The sequence below is a fragment of the Phyllosticta citriasiana genome, assembly GCF_038021145.1.
Source record: "Phyllosticta citriasiana strain CBS 120426 chromosome Unknown IWZ02scaffold_3, whole genome shotgun sequence".
In the NCBI taxonomy this organism is placed as follows: domain Eukaryota; kingdom Fungi; phylum Ascomycota; class Dothideomycetes; order Botryosphaeriales; family Phyllostictaceae; genus Phyllosticta; species Phyllosticta citriasiana.
Window position 1 is genome coordinate 1,135,613 of NW_027117280.1, and position 16,043 is coordinate 1,151,655.

The 16,043-nt window shown below is 54.2% G+C and overlaps 6 protein-coding genes across 6 annotated transcripts; 5 read left to right on the plus strand and 1 right to left on the minus strand.

Annotated features, from left to right (window-relative positions):
* Positions 1–20: 20 nt before the first annotated feature.
* IWZ02DRAFT_430778 (uncharacterized protein) lies at positions 21–755 on the plus strand (the record flags this gene model as incomplete). Its single annotated transcript, XM_066766103.1, has 1 exon — positions 21–755. One exon carries the CDS (start codon positions 21–23, stop codon positions 753–755), a length of 735 nt encoding a protein of 244 aa, XP_066625243.1.
* Positions 756–3,767: 3,012 nt separating this feature from the next.
* IWZ02DRAFT_430779 (zinc-binding oxidoreductase-like protein CipB) lies at positions 3,768–5,096 on the plus strand (the record flags this gene model as incomplete). The annotated part of the gene is given in 5 exon segments (XM_066766104.1): positions 3,768–3,899; positions 3,970–3,997; positions 4,172–4,196; positions 4,216–4,802; positions 4,891–5,096. 5 exon segments carry the CDS (start codon positions 3,768–3,770, stop codon positions 5,094–5,096), a joined length of 978 nt encoding a protein of 325 aa, XP_066625244.1.
* A 723-nt stretch (positions 5,097–5,819) lies between these two features.
* IWZ02DRAFT_488213 (uncharacterized protein) lies at positions 5,820–6,521 on the minus strand (the record flags this gene model as incomplete). Its single annotated transcript, XM_066769440.1, has 1 exon — positions 5,820–6,521. The coding sequence occupies one exon, from the start codon at positions 6,519–6,521 to the stop codon at positions 5,820–5,822; it is 702 nt and encodes a 233-aa protein (XP_066625245.1).
* A 1,222-nt stretch (positions 6,522–7,743) lies between these two features.
* Positions 7,744–9,341, plus strand: IWZ02DRAFT_468053 (uncharacterized protein; the record flags this gene model as incomplete). The annotated part of the gene is made up of 3 exons (XM_066768602.1): positions 7,744–8,281; positions 8,335–8,803; positions 8,861–9,341. The coding sequence occupies 3 exons, from the start codon at positions 7,744–7,746 to the stop codon at positions 9,339–9,341; spliced, it is 1,488 nt and encodes a 495-aa protein (XP_066625246.1).
* A 1,565-nt stretch (positions 9,342–10,906) lies between these two features.
* IWZ02DRAFT_468054 (cyclohexanone monooxygenase) lies at positions 10,907–12,900 on the plus strand (the record flags this gene model as incomplete). Its single annotated transcript, XM_066768603.1, has 10 exons — positions 10,907–10,997; positions 11,050–11,137; positions 11,184–11,218; positions 11,268–11,347; positions 11,395–11,462; positions 11,499–11,580; positions 11,605–11,713; positions 11,761–11,798; positions 11,898–12,229; positions 12,372–12,900. 10 exons carry the CDS (start codon positions 10,907–10,909, stop codon positions 12,898–12,900), a joined length of 1,452 nt encoding a protein of 483 aa, XP_066625247.1.
* A 269-nt stretch (positions 12,901–13,169) lies between these two features.
* Positions 13,170–15,733, plus strand: IWZ02DRAFT_181033 (uncharacterized protein). The gene has a single exon (XM_066762290.1). The coding sequence runs from the start codon at positions 13,340–13,342 to the stop codon at positions 15,452–15,454; it is 2,115 nt and encodes a 704-aa protein (XP_066625248.1). The 5' UTR covers positions 13,170–13,339; the 3' UTR covers positions 15,455–15,733.
* Positions 15,734–16,043: the final 310 nt, after the last annotated feature.

A 16,043-nucleotide genomic window follows, 5' to 3' on the forward strand; every position in this document is an offset into this window, starting at 1 on the left:
TCATCATCTAGCATGTCAAGATGCAGCGCCTGTCGAGCGCCTTTTACTCTTTGGACAACCTCGTGGCCAAGGTCACAGACACGACCTCCAGAGGACCGAGCAACCGAAAATCAGCCATCTTCTCTCAAGAGTCTCAGGGCCCTCGGGAGCTCGAGCCAGATGGCAAAATACGAAGGCTGAGCTTGCCCCCCGACTCTCAGCCAGCTCCTGTCCGCCGAAACTCGGCTGTACAATCCATTTTACAACGGACAAAGTCGAACCATGTGGTCAACCGATTCTCAGCCTACCTAGGACGTCCTCGCCCTCGCCCTCAGACTCAAGGCACACGTTCACGGCCAGTGTCTGAGTGCACCATATCGTCGCCGTTTGACTTTCGACAAGGATTCCCAGCCTGGGTGTCGTGTTCCGAAAGTCTCGCCCAAACTTCTCTACGCTCAGACTCGAGCAGCTCTAGTAGTGACTTCCCGACCCTCGGCCACCATCAGAAGCGACTCGACAAACACAAGTCGGCCACACCCTTTACTTCATATCCAATATTGGTCACGGTCCATTGCCCTTCGTCGGACGAGTCAATTGAACAAGTAACGACCAAGACAATGGTCGAGTCGTGGCCTTATGAGCACCCCCATCCGCTGCGGTCAAATCCGTACGTGTCGCAGCGCCCACCACCGCGACCATGCCGAACCGAAGACGATACACCGTGGGGGAATCGACATGTATCGTTCCAAGCCGACCTGTACAATCACAGGTATTGATTCGGCACCATGTCAGAAATACCAGTCCGCTTAGTACGGACGTAGCTGAAGACGCCTAAACCAGGCGAGCCAGCCTGACAAGCGAGTCTACCAACCACTTTCTCTCGGATTCCTACGCATGGCTTCGTGGACCACTAAGAGGAATATGACATCCTCTTTGGTGGTTTTGACGTGAAACGAGCTACGTCTGATACGCGATCCTCGAGAACGAATCCATCCATTGTCCATGACCAGTCTACGAGGAATGTGGCGTTCAACTCTATCGTTTGATGTTTTTTGCCAGGGCGGTCATGTGCCTAATGTCTCGAGCTTATGTTTATGCTCAATCGCTCTTCTATTTGCAGCGTTTTTGGAGTAGGTTATATTGATGGTGAGCGGGGGGCTAATGGCGCCGGCGAGTTCCCTTTCCAGCTAGCCTTTGTGCGACGCTCTGTGCTCTGGCAATTCTTAGACGCGAATCCCGACATCAAACACACAAATTGTTGGGTCTGTTACGATGCAGTAAATATTTACTTTGACCCCGAGTCATATTTTCACATTCCTGCAAGGCTGCTGCAACAAAGAGGGCACTCGAAAGCTTGAGCCGCAGCATGGCCGTCAAGCAGCCGAAGAGCCGTTCCGCGCATGCGTCGAGCCAGCAACCCAAAGTACCCTTACCTTACAAGACGGCCCGCCCCTCGTCTTGAAGAATTCAATGTGGCATGGTCAACATGTCGTCAGGAAGCAGTCAGATGGCTGCTAGTTCATGTCTCCACACGGGCTGTCAACGACCGAGCTGCGACAATGCCGAATCCCCCAGGAGCGCTTTCGACTCACAAAAAGGGCCATCCATTTGAACCAGAAAAAAAAAAAAAAAAAAAAAGAAAAAAGAAAAAAGTTTGTGGATGGAAACTGGCTTCTGCCATGCTTACAGTCAGACTGCGCTGCAGCTGTGTCGGTTGGTGCACAGCGGTGGATACCGACCTAGCCATCATGATGATGATCATGACCCTCATGCCGCACGGCAGCTGAGTCAAGCTTATTTTGCGCGCTGCGCGCAGGCAGGCAGCGGCAATCACTGCGGGCGATGGGGTGCATAGGTAGGGTAGGTCCTGATGAATCGCTTTGGAAAGGCGCGGATCAAGAAGCTCGCTCACATGCAACGTTCCCGACTCGCTCTTTATTCAACACCGCCTCGTCGAAGCTTCGATCCCGACGACCCAGAAGACGGCAGCAGCAGCACCCGCCTCGTTCTTGCTGCAGGTTTCTCCTCTAGATACGAAGTCTTGCGATTGCGCAATGTGTAACTGCCGCGGCTCGACTCGAGTGGAAATGCAGCTCTCAGTTTGATGAAATCATCGACTGGGACTGAGCGAGAGCATTCATGTCTTCATTCTTCTCAACGTTTTGCTGTACTACTATGCGCACCCAAAATAATGCCCACAGTCGAATCATGAATGATTTTTCTATTTTTGAACCCCACCGTCTCGCTTTAGCCTTCGGATGCGACTTGGCATTGGACCCACGCTGACGCTTCCTGCTCGCAATACATCCAACATGGACGAGGGCCCGCCCGGAACAGACGGATACGCTAGACAGCGTTGGCGGCTCTTACCTAGGTAGCTGCACAACCTCTTTTTCCTTTCCTCCGGTCCCTCGCCAACATACAGGGACCACGTCTTTCTTGGGGCTGACAAACGTGTCAGCACCGCCTACCCTATGTAAGCAAGGGAACCTACTGTACCTACCCAACGGAACGGACTTTCGGGCTTCACGTGCTTGGACCCCCGTTGCGTCGGGCCCTTCGGTCCCCGTCCGCCGTCATGCCATCGGCTTGACCGACCTCGGCGTCCGCCTGCCGCCGCTTGGGGTCTCGACGGAGCACGATGATTGGTTGCGTTGGCAGTTGCGACGCGGACATGTGGTCAGAGCATCTCTGATCCCGTGGACTTGGGCCTTTTTGTGCATGCTTTCTCATGCCTTTTGGGCGGAAACAATTGCTATGGTGCGAACGAGAAGGGGATGCAGGCACGGGCTTGCACGAAGAGGGCGGGCACCTATCTGGCTGCGAACTTCCTTCCTTCTGTCTAGGCCGGGAGATACCTAAGTGAGCTCAGATGGTTCAAAGAGAGAGATCCAGGGTTACTGCCGATGGAGAGTGGGCCAGTGTTGGTTGACAAGTTTGCAACAACAGACATCACTTGGAAATCCTAGCATATCAATCAGACATGTCAATTCTTTCGTTTGGCAGGATCATAGGGCTGAGATTGCGCAGACCATCATCTTGACTTGCAATACCGCAAATTTTGAGGCAGTGAAAAGCCCTCAGAGCTTTAATCCGTACTGTACAAAGAATTTCCAACAAACTTTTTCATTCCCTATCTCCTTCCAGACACCGTTGGAAATCTCTGTGGGATAGCGGTGACAGTCAGCCAGTCAGCCAGCCAGCCAGCCAGCAATCAAGCAAGTCAAAGTTCTCCAGAGCCGGGCAAGGGATGACAGAGCCAGCCAGGGAGGCACCACGAAAAACACCCTGCGCGAATCCAATTCACGGCCTTATTCGAACGCGACTAGCCCAAATCGCTTGCGATCCCCCCGTTGCCGCCGCCGCCGCCGCCGCCGCCGCTCCCTGTATCGGAGTGGAATGAAAGCTGAACACCAAAAAAAAAACCGACACAAGTGACCGCATGCGTGCATGTCACCGCCTGCCGCAATGACATCCATCTTCGGATCGCCCGACTCCTGCGGGAAACACTACCATAATTTCTCGGCAGAAATCGTCAGTCACCTAGGTCCGGGACGTCTTGCCTACCCGTCGCACACCATAGGCCCAGACTCCCCTTCCTTGACGACGGTCGAACTAGTCCCACCCAGCGGGGACGATAGGTAGCCCGATTCGAGATATAAAGGGCCAGCCACCGGACAGCCAACCAGCCAGCCAGCGGCGGCGGCAGCTCGAGAAAAAGGGTCTGTCTGTCTGATTGTGGGGAACTTACATCACCTTTAACGTTACGCGCAGCAGCGAGCAACAACATGGCGGTCCCGGCGAACAAAGCCTGCTGGCTCACTGGCCCAAGGGAGACGCCGTTCAAGGTGGCTGATGCCCCGATGCCTGTGCCAGAAGCGGGAGAGGTGTTGGTGAGGAATGCGGCTGTGGCGATCAATGTGTGTATCAAATCTACCCGTTTCCAATCAGTCATTTGTGCCTGGCGTTACGCTGACTGTTGCTCGTTAGCCTATTGACTGGAAAGTCCAGGATCTCGGTGAGTTTGACATGTCTTGATTGCCCAATGTCGACCCTGAATGGAATTGCATCTTCTTTTTCGCAATGGCGCTCAGCTACCGTAGCTGCTGTTAGCTCCCACACAAGTCTCCAGCAACGAGACGGCACATGTTTGAATGGGGATTAATACGACACCTTGTCGTGGTTTAGACAGAAAGGGCTTCCTTCCCTTTTGACAGGTGACTGACCCAACAACAGCTTCTCCGCCTCCTTCCAAACGGGCAAACCCGCCTCGTCCGCCTTCCAACACTACACCTGCGGCCTCGAAGTCCTGACGGCAGCAATACCCGACTCTCTGCCCTTCGAAAACGCCGTCGTTCTCCCCGTCGCCATCAGCACCGCCGCCGCCGCCCTCTACATGTCCGAGCACCTCGCCCTGCCGCTCCCGACTCTGTCCCCACCGCCCGGCGTCAAGAAGAGCGTCCTTATCTGGGGCGGCGCATCCGCCGTCGGGTCCACCGCCATCCAGTTCGCAAAAGCGTCCGGCCTGCAGGTCGTCACGACGGCGTCGGCGCGCAACGCCGCCTACGCGCGCAGCCTGGGCGCCGACGTCGTGCTCGACTACGCTGCCGCCGACGCCGAGACCGCTGTCGTTGCGGCGATTAAGAAGGCGAATGATGAGGAGGGTGCGCCGTTGGCAGGGTTCTTCGACGCCATTGCTAGCCCTGACACGCTGAGGACTATTGCGCGCGTTGCCGTCAACGCTGGGTTGCCGCCGAGCACCAAGGTTGTCGCGACGCAGCGGCCGCCGGAGGGGCTTGAGGGCACTGTCGTTGTTGTGCAGGGTGCGTCGTTCATTATTTTCTCTTCTCCTCCTGCTGTTGCGGCTACCTCGTTCTCCTCCTTCTCACGACTGACCATCGGGCACTGCAGTGATCGCCATGACGCTCGGACTCCCAAAGAACGCGGACATCGCCGAAGCCGTCTGGGGCCGCTTCGTCCCTGAGGCGCTGGCGGCGGGTAAGCTGCAGACCAAGCCGGATCCGCTGGTCGTCGGGCACGGGCTTGAGAGCATTCAGAAGGGGTTGGATATACAGCGCCAGGGCGTCAGCGTAAAGAAGGTTGTTGTGACGCTTTGAAGGACTGATGAGTCAGTCAGTGACTGAAATAAATGAGGCATGTTGACGTCACAGAGGAGTTTGAATCTTATGTGTCTGGGTGTGTGTCTGGTAGGGTTTGGAGTGTGTCCTCACACACTCGTTGCGGCTGCGGCTGCTTTGGTACGAACATATGTGGTCCGTCGGCTAGATGGTCCTCTTTTTTTCCTTCCGTCGTGTTGCGTTTAGAAATACATTGGAGCCACTTTTTTCTGGGCAACCAGGTTCTTTCCTCCTCGTGCTGCTTCGGGCAGGACAATGTGTGTCAAGAGATACCGTGCCCTGTTCAGCAAAAATGCTACGTCTTCCAAGCTCGCTTCCCCCCCACGGACTTGGTTCTCTTTTCAAGATGGATGCAACTCTTTGCCTACTATTATCCGACCATCTTCGGTTCAAACTAGGAGAAGATGCCTGCCCTCATATCGGATCCTTAGCAGGATGTACAAAGACGAGAAGGACCGCAAGGCGAGGAAAATAGCCAGCCGTTTGCAGAACATGGCCTGCGGAGCGATTCGACATCGACTACTTGGGCATTCATCCAAGGAGACCACAGGTACACCACGGGATGGTCAGTCGGGAAAGAAAATGGCAAGACGTTCAGACTCTTCCATACAGGCCAAGATAGTCTTTGTTATCCAGGGAAAGAATGCGACATTTTTCGACATTTCGATCAGAAATTGGCATTGTGGCCCATCTCCACATGGCTCAATCACCCTGCGTGTCTAGCGGCGGTACACGCTCGTGCAGGTCGGCAAGCTCGAATCCAAGGTCCATAACCGAGTCTCTGCGCGGTGGTCTCTTGCCGGCAAAGAGCTCGACAAGCGTGCTGCGCTTCGCCGGCGACTGACTCATGCACGACGCATCGGCATCCTGCTGCTGCTCCTCGTCCGGAAATGCTGCTGCTGGCGGCGTCTGCTGTGGCGGCTCGAAAGGCGTAAGCTCAAATGTGGCAACAACCGGGATGCTGTCGTCTGGCATCGCGGCGGCGGCCACAAACTTGCGGGCACGTCGTCGCTCTTGAAAATCGCGTTTGAACAAAAGGCGCCGCGCTCGCTCGAGGGCGTGGGCAATCTTGACCGCTCCAATCACCACACCCTGGCCCATGGCTTGCGTGCTGAGGAAACGAACATCCTTGAGGCGCAGGATGGAGCCAAAGACGCGGGATTCGGAGGGCTGTTTCGGCACGATTGCGTCGATGGAGCAGTCGTGACAGTCGGTCTCTGGCAAAAGTTCGAGCCGGTGAAAGGGGACTTGCTCTTTGACATATTCTTGCTGCGTTGGCGGTAAAAGTGGCGACAGAAACGGCTCGCGGGATACGGGTGCAACGTCTGGCAGACTCGAATTGAAGTGGAAAACTGGTTTCTCGTTGTCCAGAAAAGACGGGGGTACAACTGATGCCGAGTGCATGATGGGGTTTCGCGTGCTCAGATGGAAATTGTCTCGTCCGTCACGCGAATGATGGACAGGCGTCAAAAAAACACCACAGTACCGTTTTTCTAAGCACGCGATATCAAAGATCAGGGAGGAAACAAGTCGCGGGCGAGGAGGCGCAGAGCGACGCTTTTCAAGGGGGAACGAGCTTCTCGCGGTGAGCGCTTGCGCTGTCGTCTCCACTCTTCCATGGTATCCGGTTCAGATCCACAATGGCGTCTTTTTTTTCTTCTTCTTTTTTTTTTTTTTGGGCGAGGCGAGAGGTGGCGGGAGTCTCGAACGGCGCAGAGGCATTGTTGGTTGCGAAGGTCAGGTCAACGACCGGTTTCTGAGCTGGCTCTCGCGTCTCTTGGTAGACGTGAGGGCAGTTTCATGGTGCGTCGACTCGGGGAGCCTGAGTGGCTTGGTCAAAGCGGTCGGGTGGCGTCATATCACGAACGGTCAAGCCACAGGACGCTTGTGACCAATCGATAAGGCTGCGGCAACTTTGTTTGCGCCGTATGCAGGAGGCTGTGTTTGCTGGTGATGACATCAAGCTGGAAAGGGTCCGGTTTGAGACGCTGTATAGGTACAGCGACGGCGGGATTTTTGGCCATTTGCGGCAATTCGAGGGATTGCAGTCGAACGGGTCGGAGGCCTCGAGATAAGAGAGGGACAGCCAGCCAGCCAGCCAGCCGCAGACAACCTGGAAGCAGAAGCAGAAGCAGGCGGCCTTTGGTGTCCAAGTCACGGGCGATGATTTTGGAGCAGAGCGAGATCCGGGGGAAATGTATACCAAACGCGGTTTAGCGCCGTCATTGGCAACTAGGCCCAATGGGGACGCGGGTGTGCTAGAGGGACAACTATGGCGGTTGGCCCTTTTGCGGATAGCAAATCCACGCCCGCGTTTCCTTGTCGATATCTTGTCTACATACCCTCTGCGGAAAGCCCAGAAGCATGTCTGTCATTCGACCCGATTTACTTTCCCTTTTTGCAAGTTGCCCCTCGGTCGTATCTTGTGCCTTCTCCAACGCCCCGCATCCCGCAACGATAAGAGAACTGTCGGCGCACGCAGCGTTGCCCGGTACATAGACTTGAACTCGGAAACTACATGATCGCTCTCAGTCTCACCTCGCCTCAGTCGATCTAGGAGGCTCTTGCAGCAGTGTCTGGTCTTACTCAAACTCCAACAAACGCGTTCCCTCTGTCGCGGGACACCATGGGCGGCTTCTTGCTTCTTGCGCTGGGCCTGGCCTTCCTCTTCTCGTCAGCGGTATACTTTGCATCAGGCCAAAAGCAACGCAACATCCTTCTTTACCGGCTTGGAATCAGTCGGCGGCGCAATTCCAGTGCCGGCACTCCCCCACGGTCACTGTCGCCGGAAAAGAAAGCCAACAACAGCAATGCTGCCAAGCCAGACTACTCGACCACTTTTCCCCCATCGCGCCGCTTCGTACTTGCCGAGCTCGACTCGGCGCCAGCTCTGTCCGAAAAATTGGGAAAGCCAGTGCACACGTTGGCTGAGGAGCCGAGCAAAATGACTCCTCAGGCGTTGGATGAAAACATATTGACCACGGACCGGACTGTGTACACCGCTACTGGCTTCTCTTCTGACGAGATCAAGGCGCTGGGCGACTTTCCCGACTACGAAAAGCTGAGCGGCGTTCCGCTGCCGAAACCGTGGCCCGAGTTTGACATCAACAAGGCGAAGCCGCGACCATACAGGCCGTTCCGCTGGGCCTATCATCAGACCATGTGTAAGTCTCAAGCTTTGGTCTGCTTCGATCTTTTTTTTTCTGACTGCGCGCAGCTCTTAGCAAATTGGACAACGACTTTTGGCTGGAGCTCGAAGACACTTACGCCGAACGCATCAAGCAACGGCAGGAAATCTACGCCAGGGTCGGGAAACGAGTGCTCGACTGTCTGCCAGGCGGCGAGCTGGCATGCAAAGAAGTCATGGAGATGGTTCTCGAATTCCTCGTCCACAGATACCCGCAATACTTCTGGCTCGATAAGAAAAATATGGTGTTTTACAACGGAATCCTCAAGACAAAGGCAGACTTGAAAAAGGAAAAGCCCCTTGAGGTTCTCATGAACAACGTGCCCGAAGACTTTGCCATTGTCATGAGAGACCCCAAGACGGGCTTCTACTTCCTGCGCTGCGGCGTCGTTTGCAGCTCGCTGGGGTGGGACTTGGGATCCAAGGCGGGCCTGCGGTTAGACGCGATCCACGAGCACATTCCCGACTACAAGGAGAAGATGGCCTTTTCCATGGACAGGCAAGTCTCGGCATCCATTCTGGAAACAATCGAAGCTTTTCTGACAAGTCTATCCAGATACTTCGCCAAGAAACCGACGGACAAGGCGATCCAGCGCGGCTCTTGGGGTCTCGAAGTCGATCAGCCGCTGTACATGCCCGCCGGCGACCCGCACGAGGCATACCGCGACGTTCAAGACCCGACCTTGGACATTTCGCGCGTCCACCTGCGCGTAGACTGGCAGACGCTGCGCAGGCTGCCCCTTTCGGGTGCCGTCGTTTTCAACTTCAAGGCCGTCTTCACCCCCGTCACCAAGTTCCGCGAGGAGCCCTACATCCCCTCCCTCGTGCTCAAGGTTTTGAAGGAAGGAAAGGAGAACCTGATGAAGTACAAGAACACCTGGCATACCGAGCACGTTACACATCCGGCATTGAAGGCGTACGAGAAGGAGCAGATCGAGAAGGGCCTCGTTCCGGAGGATTGGGAGGTGCATACGTTGGAAGAATACCCCTATTTCCCTGGCTGGGAGGAGCAGTGGCATCGCGATCAGGGTTTTTGAGTGTTTCTTTTCGTTTTCCGATCTTCTCGTTATGTTGAGCCACGAAAGTAAAAACATAAACAATCTCTGAATACTCCCCTGCTCCCTGTTGCAACTTCCAACGTTCATCGAGGACAGAACCCTCTGCGCAGGGACATCGGGGTTTCGGACCTCCGTGTCCGTGTGTTGGCATGCCGAGACACGCCAAAGAGATGTAGTCACATCGCAAGCTCGATTGGCATGATGTTCTCGCATGAAACGACAAGCCCTTCGCGCTAGCATTTGAAGCTTCTATCAAGCGTTGTACTGCCGCGCTGTTAGCGGCTCCGTGACGGAAACGATTTGGTCTCGGTCTCGAAGAGGTTGTTGCTTCCCTGCTGGCTATACACCTGTTTTAGACTTGGTTTCAAGCTTACAACGACTTCAACTCACCCACCACGTAGGCCTCAATTATTTTCTTCTTGAAAATGGCCTCCACCACATGAACCGGTTTCCCATCTCTTGATTGATGCAATGTGCATATCCAGACGGGAGGGTCCGCACGGTACGTCATGGACTATGTGGATATCTGGGAATAACCGAGGCTCTCGATCTCAAGGGGAGTTCGTCGGGCGGATTTCTGGGAGCAGGGAATCCCACCACGTCGCCGAAAATAGTCGAACGTCATTACTGAAGCTTGACTGCATTACTGCCTCGTTGAAGAACAATTAACTGAAAAGGGGATAGACTCGTATTGTTTAGAGTAAAGACTGACTGGGAGTGAGGTATATTGTTGTGGAGCTGGGTGGGCCTGGTTTTGTAGGCGCCTGCTGAGTCACTTCCCAAAGCGGTAGTCGTTACTGAGTGCCAAAATCGTCGCCAAACGCGTCGCCAAACGGGTACTCGGAACTCTCCGTTGCGGCGGCGCAAAAGCATGCACGTGTACGTCAGACGTATATTTGCATGAGCACGCAAGCTTCTCATGGCATCTTGTCCGTTTTTCTTGTGTTCCATTTTGGCTCCATCTGCTTGATCCCACTCTGTCTATCCTTGTGTGCAAGTTGCGCGCTGATTCTGCAAAGTCAACAGCAGCGTGGTCGCACGCGCATCGTGATAATGCGCCTATCATAGATGCCAGCGGCAGTCTTTCTCGGGAATTGCAAAAGGTCTACTAGTCAAACGGCTTTAGCGCCCCTCCGCAGCAAGAACTGGGTGCTTCACCATCTCCAGGGTCTCCTAGGTGACTGGCCTGTGCGGCCAAGACTACCCAGAACGGTAACGGTGTTGGGATTTTGTGCGAATTCCAGATGCGTGTCCAATGTCATGCGTTTACTAGTCGATCATGTTGATACCTCTTTGATTGCAAGGTTCTCCCCAATCTCACTTCTTGGTGTTGGCGAACTGTGGACCGCAAGAGTTGTCGAAAGTGGACACCAAGTCGGTCTCGGATAATGACCGAGAACCTCGCACCGTGATATCCTTGCTTCTTGACAGGGATTAGGCAGCGCCTGAACTGGTATATCCGTTGGCGCGTCGTTTGTTTTATAGAGTCGTCGCGCTCTTCCAATGCGTCTACATCTGTGTCGCACCATCCGCCAACCTTCGCAATGGTGGAACCGAAACCATGGCCCGAAGTGCCTGTGGGCAATAAGGACCATATGCAGGCTGCTTTGGTCATAATCGGCGCTGGAATGTCTGGTAAGAATGAGACTTTTAAAGACGTGTTGCGAAACGCTAATCAAGCGTTTAGGTCTTTGCATGGCGATAGACTTGATCAAACGGAGTAGTTGTCGCAACTTTGTCATTATTGAGAAAGGTAGTGGATGCGGTGGAACTTGGTAAGGATGTTTTGACAGCACTAGAAACTTTGGACTGACCTCGAAGGCGGGAAAATAAATACCCTGGGTGTTGCTGCGACAGTAGGTCTTTTCGAATGACCCATCTGCCAGCCGTTACTTACCAAAGTAGTATGGAGCCATCTATACTCGTTCTCATTCGAACAAAACCCGTACTGGACAAGGACGCATCCTGGACAAGAGGAACTTCAAGTACAACACGTCAAACCTCATGTCTAGAAAAGAGCTGACCATCATAGGAATACCTCGAGAACATCGCCAGAAAGTGGGACCTCTTTCGGCACATGCGCTTGAACACAGTTGTGGAGTAAGCACAATGGGACGACTTTGCCATGAAATGGAGGACGACCGTGCGAGTCGCCGGCGAAAAGGATCGAGAGTTTGTGGAAAACTACACCATCTCATTCGACTTCCTGGTCTCCGCAGTCGGTTAGCTCAACGTGCCACAGTATCCCACCGTTCCTGGCATGAATGATTTTGAAGGCAAATCAATGCATTCGGCAAGGTGGGATTGGAGTTATGACTTGCGAGGCAAGCGCGTCGCCGTGATAGGAAACGGTAAGTCTCACTGAAGTGATTCAAACCGATTCCTGACTGTTTCCCAGGTGCAAGCGCTGTTCAACTCATCCCTGAAGTCGCAAAGGTTGTTTCTTCACTTACTATTTTCCAACGTCAAGCAAATTGGCTACTTCCGCGAGGCGATGCTGCGATCCCAGCGTACAGGCGCGCACTATACCGCTAGTGCCCCCCGTACCGATGGAGAAAAAGAGCCATCATCATGGATTCGAGGGAGGAAGCCCATGAGGGTTACTACAACCCTTGGTCCTTGGGCTCGCAATTCGTCAAGGACCAATTTCAAATGATGCTCAAGCGCGATTTGCCCCATCGACCGGATTTGTGGGACAAGTTGACTCCCAAATACTCTCCGGGTTGTAAACGCATAATATTCTCCGACGACTGGTTCAAATCGTTCGCCAATCCGCGTGTTCACCTTGAAACCAGACACATCAGTCGTGTGACGAACAATGGAATTGAGGTAGAAGGTGGTGACCACCAGGAATTCGACCTTGTGGTGTAGGTCCGTACAATTCATGTATCCGATCAAAATTTGGGGGTCGGAAGGCCGCTCCCTGTCTGATGTTTGGCAGGATGGGCCTCAGGCGTAAATCTTGACGAACAATGCTGTAGACTGGGGCGATGTGCTAATCATACGTAGGTATTTTGGCATCACCGTCGAAAGCCTACCAAACTTCGGCATGTTGTACGGGCCGAACACGAATCTTGGTCACAACAGCGTCGTCTTAATGATTGAAGCGCAGTCTCGTTATATCGCCGGAATGGTCAAGACTGTCCTGAATGCTCGAAGGAAAGGGAAGACATTGGCGATTAAGCCCGAGCCAGAAATTGTCAGGGCATTCAACGCTGAGCTGCAGAATCGGCTCGGCAAGTCGACCTTCGCGGATCCAAATTGCTCCAGCTGGTATAAGACGAAAGATGGACGAATCACCAATAACTGGAGCGGCACCGTAGTCGAGTACCAAAAGAATGTTGAAAAGGTCAAGTGGAACGACTACGTCGTGGAAGGGTCCGGAGCGGATTTGGTCGGTGAAGAATTGAAGATCGGCAGGGTGGTAGAAGAGACGCAGGTGAGCAAAAACACGATCTGGTGGAGCGCTGTCAGCCTGCTTTTCGCCGGAACAATGTACACGGCTGGGAAGTTCAACTTCCTGCTGAGGACCAGCTAGATTCGCGTAGACGAGTAAATACAGCAGAATTCAAGACTTGGTAGTAGCTGCACGCTCTTCACTAATTGACGTCAAAAAATATTTGCGCGCGAGTCAGAGGACACAGGGAAGGATGAGGTTGTGGATGCAGCCAGAGTGGAGTGGAAGAGACGCGTGCGTCTTGGTTGGGCGCGTCCAGCGAGGGATGCCTCGGGGATGACATAAGCCTTGCTTAAGCGAAGCCTGTCGCGGCTTCTCATCGGTTTTGTCCAACTCCATCTCCCCGTCTTCATCGATATCATGACGGCCCAAACAGGCTTGGTCCTAAGCGGGAGCGTTTTATTTGTCTTACTTCTCTTCTCTACTGCTCATAAATGAAGCTTGTCAAACAGCGCGAGCGTATGCCCCACGAGCGACCGTGTCTATGCAGACTCACAAGTCTTCATGATTTTCTTATGCTATGGCCTCTTCTCCTCTGTCCTCATCTCCTACTTTGGCATCCAGCTCTCAAAGGCCTCAATCTCAGCTAGATTTGAGTAGCTTGCCTCCGGTTTTCGTGCTTCCAACCCATTTGACTGTTGATGATCTCCATGAACTGGAGGACAAACTCGCCGAACATGGCGCCAGGATGACGTACGACATACGAGAGGCCAAGATTGTCATTGGGAAAGTTGGGACGAAGAGGAGAGCTCAGCTGGAGCTAAGAAGTCGCAAGCTCTTTACAAGAGAAGCGACGCCGGCTAACACCGAGTCCTCAATTCTGGATCCAGAGCCCCGAGGACCGCCTCAGAAACGCCGCAAGATTGAAGACCATTCAAGCAGAGGAGACTCGTCGACGGAAGACAAAGCTGAAGCTCCGCCAACCAGACCCAGCAGGTCCGCTGGCTCAGGGCGCTCGTCCCCATCGGCTGTTGTGCCATCCTCAGCAGGAAATGGGGCCTCTGCGGAACTGTTCGACAGTAACCAAATCAGGGTTATCAAAATGGATTGGATCGATAACTCGTCCCGAACAGGCAAGTTACTTCCTATGAAAGACTACCTCGTCTACGAAGGAAAGCCAACAGAACCGCCGTCCGCCACTCCACCTTTCCAAGCACCTTACGCTTCAAAGGCCCCAATTGTAATACCAGCCTCCCCGAGCTCACGAGGTAGCAATCAAACAGCCAAAACGGGCCAAAGTATCCTGGACCGTGCAAAGGCCGATGCCTCCAGCGAGACTTCTCCAAAGCAACGTAGAGCAGGATTCATGGGCAGTAGTTCAACTCGTTTCAGTAACCGCAGATTTGCCTCTTCATCCCAGCCTGCCACCTGGAAATCTAGACTCCTTCACAAAACTACCAGTGAACATGAGGGCTCCAGCAGTAACGATGGCAAAGACCTTCCTCCACTTCCAGCGTGGGTCAAGCAACGAAAAAAGTACGCTTGCGAGCGCGCAACGCCCGCCGACCCGCCTAACGCGACCTTCATCAATCAACTAAAACAGATTCGGCTTGCGAGGGCACTGACAGGGGACGAGATTGGTGTACGTGCTTATAGCACTAGCATTGCGGCACTAGCCGCGTATCCGTACAAGCTCCGGTCAGCGAACGAAGTTGCTCGCTTGCCTGGCTGCGACGGCAAAATTGTCGGGCTCTGGCAAGAATGGCGCGACAGTCACGAGGAAGAAGGAAAACGAGCATTGGCAGCGGTGCGAGCTGCTGAATCCGACCCAGAGATGAAAGTCTTGCGCCTCTTCCACGGCATTTGGGGCGTGGGCGCCACGACCGCGCGCAACTTCTTGCTCGATCTCGGCTGGTGCGAGATTGACGACGTGGTTGAGCACGGCTGGAGCACCTTGTCGCGGGTGCAACAGATCGGCGTCAAATACTACAACGAATTTCAAGAGCCAGTCCCTCATTCCGAAGTCGAGTCGATTGCTGCCACCATTCGCACGCACGCAATGCGCCTACGCGGAGAGGGCGTCGAGATCGCCCTAGTCGGTGGATACCGTCGTGGGAAAACGGATCCAGGGGACGTGGATATTATTGTGTCCCATCGACAGCTCGAATGTACGCAGGACCTCGTCACCGATCTTATAGAGGGCCTGGAGGAGGAAGGGTGGATAACACACACACTTTTGCTCAGCACGGCGAATTCGACCCGCGGGCAGGCCACCCTGCCATTCATCAACACTGGGAGTGCGGCGGGTGGATTCGACTCATTGGACAAGGCGCTGGTGGTGTGGCAGGATCCGCAATGGGACATGCGAGAGGCCGACTTGGCCAGAAATCCAAAAGCAAAGAACCCCAATCCTCATCGTCGCGTCGACATTATCGTGTCTCCATGGCGCACCATGGGCTGCGCCGTCTTGGGCTGGACGGGCGACACCACGTTTGAGCGAGATCTTAGGCGTTACGTTAAGAACGAAAAGAACTGGAAGTTTGACAGCAGCGGATTAAGAGATCGTCTGACGGGACAAGTCCTGTTGCTGGAAGGTCCTGATGGAATCGAGGGCAGCTGGGTGGATGCTGAGAAGAAGGTCTTCGATGCTTTGGGACTGGAATGGAGGGAGCCGTGGGAGCGGTGCACCGGATGAGACACCCACTGCGTGTTGGGCCTCCGTTGCCGGTGGCGGAGGAACGTGAGCAAATGGCGATGGCCACGGTCGATTGCGTCGGCTTCAAGTCTCGGGCAGGTGAAGGGGAGAGAGGGCGGCGTGGTGACGACGACAGTGTCCATGGAAATGTTGGTAATTTCCCGGGACGCTTTGGAAACAATGAGGCAACATCGATTACTGCAGCCTGTCGTTTGCGATCAGAAAGAAGTCAACAGCAGGAGTGCTTGCGGCCTGTCTGCCGTTGTCATGATTGTTCCTTGCTTTTCGCTCGGAGGCAGTGCTGGCACGTCTTCCCGCGCCTTCTGAGGGAGACTGTGCGCCTCGCCGTCGCCGTCGCTTCACTTCCTTCACTTTCGACGAAACCACAAGCTCCTAGGTCCTATCGAGGGAGGTTGTCAGAAAAGCAGCGGCCGTTAGTTTTACCATGAGAGCTGTCTGTCGTATTCAACAAAGAAGCGTGGATACAGTCTAGCGAGCATGCTGTTGAAGGAGCAAAGGAATCGATTGCCTAGATGGGTCGTCTCAGGAAGGAAGTGCTCAACAGCCGAGTCCCACACCCCGACTTTGC

Excerpts from the sequence above, each read along its gene's own strand:
- IWZ02DRAFT_181033 (XM_066762290.1), top strand. The coding sequence starts at position 13,340 with ATGGCCTCTTCTCCTCTGTCCTCATCTCCTACTTTGGCATCCAGCTCT.